Source organism: Mesitornis unicolor, unplaced genomic scaffold (genome assembly GCF_000695765.1).
Source record: "Mesitornis unicolor isolate BGI_N332 unplaced genomic scaffold, ASM69576v1 scaffold23288, whole genome shotgun sequence".
NCBI classification, from domain to species: domain Eukaryota; kingdom Metazoa; phylum Chordata; class Aves; order Mesitornithiformes; family Mesitornithidae; genus Mesitornis; species Mesitornis unicolor.
Window position 1 is genome coordinate 1 of NW_010204157.1, and position 4,159 is coordinate 4,159.

At 48.2% G+C, this 4,159-nt stretch overlaps 1 protein-coding gene across 1 annotated transcript; it reads left to right on the forward strand.

Annotated features, from left to right (window-relative positions):
- Positions 1-6: 6 nt before the first annotated feature.
- CYR61 (cysteine-rich, angiogenic inducer, 61) lies at positions 7-2,195 on the forward strand. The gene is made up of 4 exons (XM_010190970.1): positions 7-117; positions 458-805; positions 950-1,152; positions 1,263-2,195. Exons 2-4 carry the CDS (start codon positions 796-798, stop codon positions 1,560-1,562), a joined length of 513 nt encoding a protein of 170 aa, XP_010189272.1. The 5' UTR covers positions 7-117; positions 458-795; the 3' UTR covers positions 1,563-2,195.
- The last annotated feature ends 1,964 nt before the right edge of the window (positions 2,196-4,159 follow it).

The window sequence follows — 4,159 nt, forward strand, 5'->3', positions numbered from 1 at the left end:
AGGTCTGCGCCAAGCAGCTGAACGAGGACTGCAGCCGGGTGCACCCGTGCGACCACACCAAGGGGCTGGAGTGCAACTTTGGCGCCAGCCCCGCCGCGCTCAAGGGCATCTGCAGAGGTAAGCGGCTCGCACCCCACCTCCCCCGGGAGAAAACCCCGCTCCCCGTAGTGCCGAAGTTTGGTAATTTCGCGTCCATGTATGGTTATGCTTTGTTGTCGGTAGCTTGGCAGAAAGGCACATGACTTCAGCGGTCTGGAATGCGATTCAGTGTCTGGGCTCCGCTGAACGCACATAAGGAAAAGTGATTCCTGACTGACTTATTGTTCTGGCCCCGCGTCCCCGGGGATCGCAGGGGGCTCCGCCGTAAATTGAATTTAACGGAGCAGCAAATACCTGTGCTTAAACGAGCGATTCCCGCTGCTGACGCCCTCCTTTCCCTCTCTGTTGATCTCTGCAGCGCAGTCCGAGGGGAGACCGTGTGAATACAACTCCAAAATCTACCAGAACGGCGAGAGCTTCCAGCCGAACTGCAAGCACCAGTGTACGTGCATAGATGGAGCTGTGGGCTGCATCCCGCTCTGCCCGCAAGAGCTCTCTCTGCCTAACCTGGGCTGTCCCAGCCCCAGGCTGGTCAAGGTCCCCGGGCAGTGCTGCGAGGAGTGGGTCTGCGACGACAGCAAGGATGCGCTGGACGAGCTGGAAGGCTTCTTCAGCAAAGAGTTTGGTCTGGACGACTCTGAAGGGGAACTAACTAGGAACAACGAGCTGATTGCCATTGTGAAGGGAGGCCTGAAAATGCTACCTGGTGAGTGTGGGCTAATCTGTGTGACAGTGACAGTTGAGGGGAGGAGGTGGGAGGAGCGCTATAGGGTTCCTTAGAGCCCGACGGAAAGAAAGAAACCCTGTGAGAGAGGAGCTATTTAGGCTAAGCTCTCCTTTTATTTTCCAGTTTTTGGATCCGAGCCACAAAGCCGAGCTTTTGAGAATCCCAAATGCATTGTACAAACAACCTCCTGGTCCCAGTGCTCAAAGACGTGTGGAACTGGCATCTCCACAAGGGTGACCAACGACAACCCCGACTGCAAGCTCATCAAAGAGACCAGGATATGTGAAGTGAGGCCATGCGGCCAGCCTAGCTATGCCTCCCTAAAGGTAAACACAGACTCTTCCAGTGCAGCTCCTCTTTCCAAACTGCTTTGGGTAGGGGGCAAAGGCATGGAGAACAACCTCTTGCTAATAACATTATTGTCTTTCCTTTACAGAAGGGGAAAAAATGCACCAAGACCAGGAAGTCCCCATCCCCAGTGAAGTTTACTTACGCTGGATGTTCCAGCGTGAAGAAGTACCGCCCCAAGTACTGCGGCTCCTGCGTGGACGGCAGATGCTGCACGCCCCAGCAGACCAGGACTGTCAAGATCCGGTTCCGCTGCGACGATGGGGAAACCTTCACCAAGAGCGTGATGATGATCCAGTCCTGCCGATGCAACTACAACTGTCCGCATGCAAACGAAGCTTATCCCTTCTACAGACTAGTCAACGACATCCACAAATTTAGGGACTGAGCTGTGTTGGGGGTGGGATGCTAAACAGAATTTTGAAGCAGCCAGCCATGGAGAAAGGACCTTTGACGGTGGAAATGGTGCCTTGCCCATGTGAGGGCAACATTGAGACGTCACAAGAGTGCACTGTGCAACTGGACACTAATGCGACAGAGATTTAAGCATACTTAAAGCTTCATAGTACTGGAGCAACTTTACTGCTTCTTTTTGGAGCACCTTACCTAGTGATAGACTGTTTTCTGTTTGTACGTGATCAGATAAGTGTTTTGTTCCGGTTATGAAAACTTCTTTTCTGTCCTGTTCAATTTAACACTATGCTTCTCCCCTCCATCTTCTCCCACCCTTTCCCAACCAACTTGGAAGTTACATTCCTTCCTGAGGTGGGCACTTGCAGGGTGTCCACAGTGGCAGCTATTATGTACCAACTGTAGTTTAATGGCAAACAGAAATCAGTTGTTTTAAAGCTGAGTATTTTATTTATCAAACTGTAGCTTTTTTTTGTTTTTCTTTGAATTTTTTTTTTTGCCCCTTCCAGCCCCTGTAATACTGGAATAAGTTGTAAATGATTTTAATTTTATATTCAGTGAATTAAAAGAATTTTATTTATGGAATTAATCATTTAATAAAGAAATATTTACCTAACTGCTTTTAGTAGAGCATTCTCATAGGCCACAGCCTTAAATACAAGAGCTTCCTGTAAAAACCTTGCGTTCTGGAAACTAAACCAAGCTCTACTACAGATGCAGCAAGGAACCAGACAGCTGAGCCCAATTCTTTGGATAAATGACATTTCTGAAGTCTGCAACCCCCTGCTCTAGAAAGGATATGCAGAAAAAGCATCTCAGGATTGAAAGCAAATGTTTGATAGAGACTGAGATGTTAATTAGACTGTCAGATTATTCAAACCGTCCTGGAATTTGCAACATAAGGTACTTCATTAGCATGCAGGGCATGCACGCCGGTATCGAACACCAGGGTGGAAGTGGTTGTCAGCTCTCGCATTTTTTGGTGGCTGCTTTTTTGCAAATTAATACACTTCTGTGGCAGAAGAATGTTTTCTGCAGTCTGCAGGAGGCAGTTTGCTTTCACTAAATTCAAATTAAATGAGCTTGAAGCAATGACTTTGTTAATCCTAATAACCCAGTGATGAAAAGTAAACATACTGTTAACGGGAGAAGAATGTGAGGAATTTCAAGTACTCCAATAGAGTAAAAGGCAAAGCAACCACTCTCTTCTCTTCCTCACCTCTCCTTCCCCCTTTTTAAGTACCTAATTATACTGTGGGACGCAGATGACACTTGGCTAACCGAGGGAGCTGTAAGGCAGCTGGCACGCAGCAAGAAAATGACATTTACAAGAACGAAACTAAAGCAGGATCTGAGAGAGCAGCATCAAATGTTTGTACCATTCTGGTTAGCACAAAGCTGCGCTGCAGATAGGGCTGAAAGGAAACCTGCAACCAGTTTGGTTGGCTGTTTTCTTCTCCTCGTGACTGGTCAGGTTCTTGGGCAAAATACCCTCCCGTAGGCTTGAGTAAGAAAGCCACTTCTCCTAAAACAGAGACTGATCTTGAGGTTTTAGAATTGGGAAGGGGTGCCATCCAGTGTCACAGTTAGATGCAGAAGGGGTTAAGAGTCAACTTTTTATTAATTAGATGTGAATATTTCAATAAAATAAATGGCCAGGTATCTCAGCAGCTCATCTCTGGCAGCTGATGCTCTGCCCGAGACATTACAGCCTTCTCTCTTCTGCCCAGTCAAGTTCTCTCCCCGCAGGCATCAAAAACGTGAGCAGTTCTGGAATTCAGCACCTGGCCGCCAGCCTCAGCTGTACCCGAACTTGTCTCTGCAGCAGTTGTTGACAGTAAAAGCGTAAAATGCACTGAAGTGCTTTTGTTTCTGCTTACACCCAGCGCTGAACACTCGACCGCATCAGCCGCTCACCGAGGAACACCAGGTTTGCACGTTGGGTGGTTGTGTGAAGAGGAGGACCCTGCTGATGGACGTTCCTCGCTGTCCCCCTGCCACTTACCCCATACAACAACCATCTTCAAACCAACCTAAGTAACGGCTCCCTGAAAAGATCCGTATACGTGTTCCTATGCCATACGTGTAGACTCTACGTCTGTAACACAGACACCGACACAAACAGAAGTGGCTCTTCAACTCCTGCCTCAGCCTGGCTCCGGCCAGGCCCTGGATTCTACAACCTGCACTGTGGGTTTTCCATGTTGCATTAAGCAGAGGGCTGGTTCTGCCATCTGCTCACAAGAAAAGTGTGCTGTTGGGAGAACAAGGCCTGCAGGAGCAACTCATGCCAACAGAACAGTAAAATACCCTAAATGAAATTAGCCAGCTCTACAGAGAGGGAATGAACCCCACTGAAATGAACTGCAAGTCTTCCAGACCGCAGATCCAGAGCTGGGATCTCACACCAACTGATCATCAGCCATATAGAGCCCTCTCCTTGCATTCCACAATTACATGGCAAAACTACTAAAACCCACAATCCCCAATACTGTAAGAGGGATCCGTGTCATTTTTGTTGTCTATCATCTTTGCACTTGCTTTGACCTCCTGACATCCTCTGTTGTTTCAGCA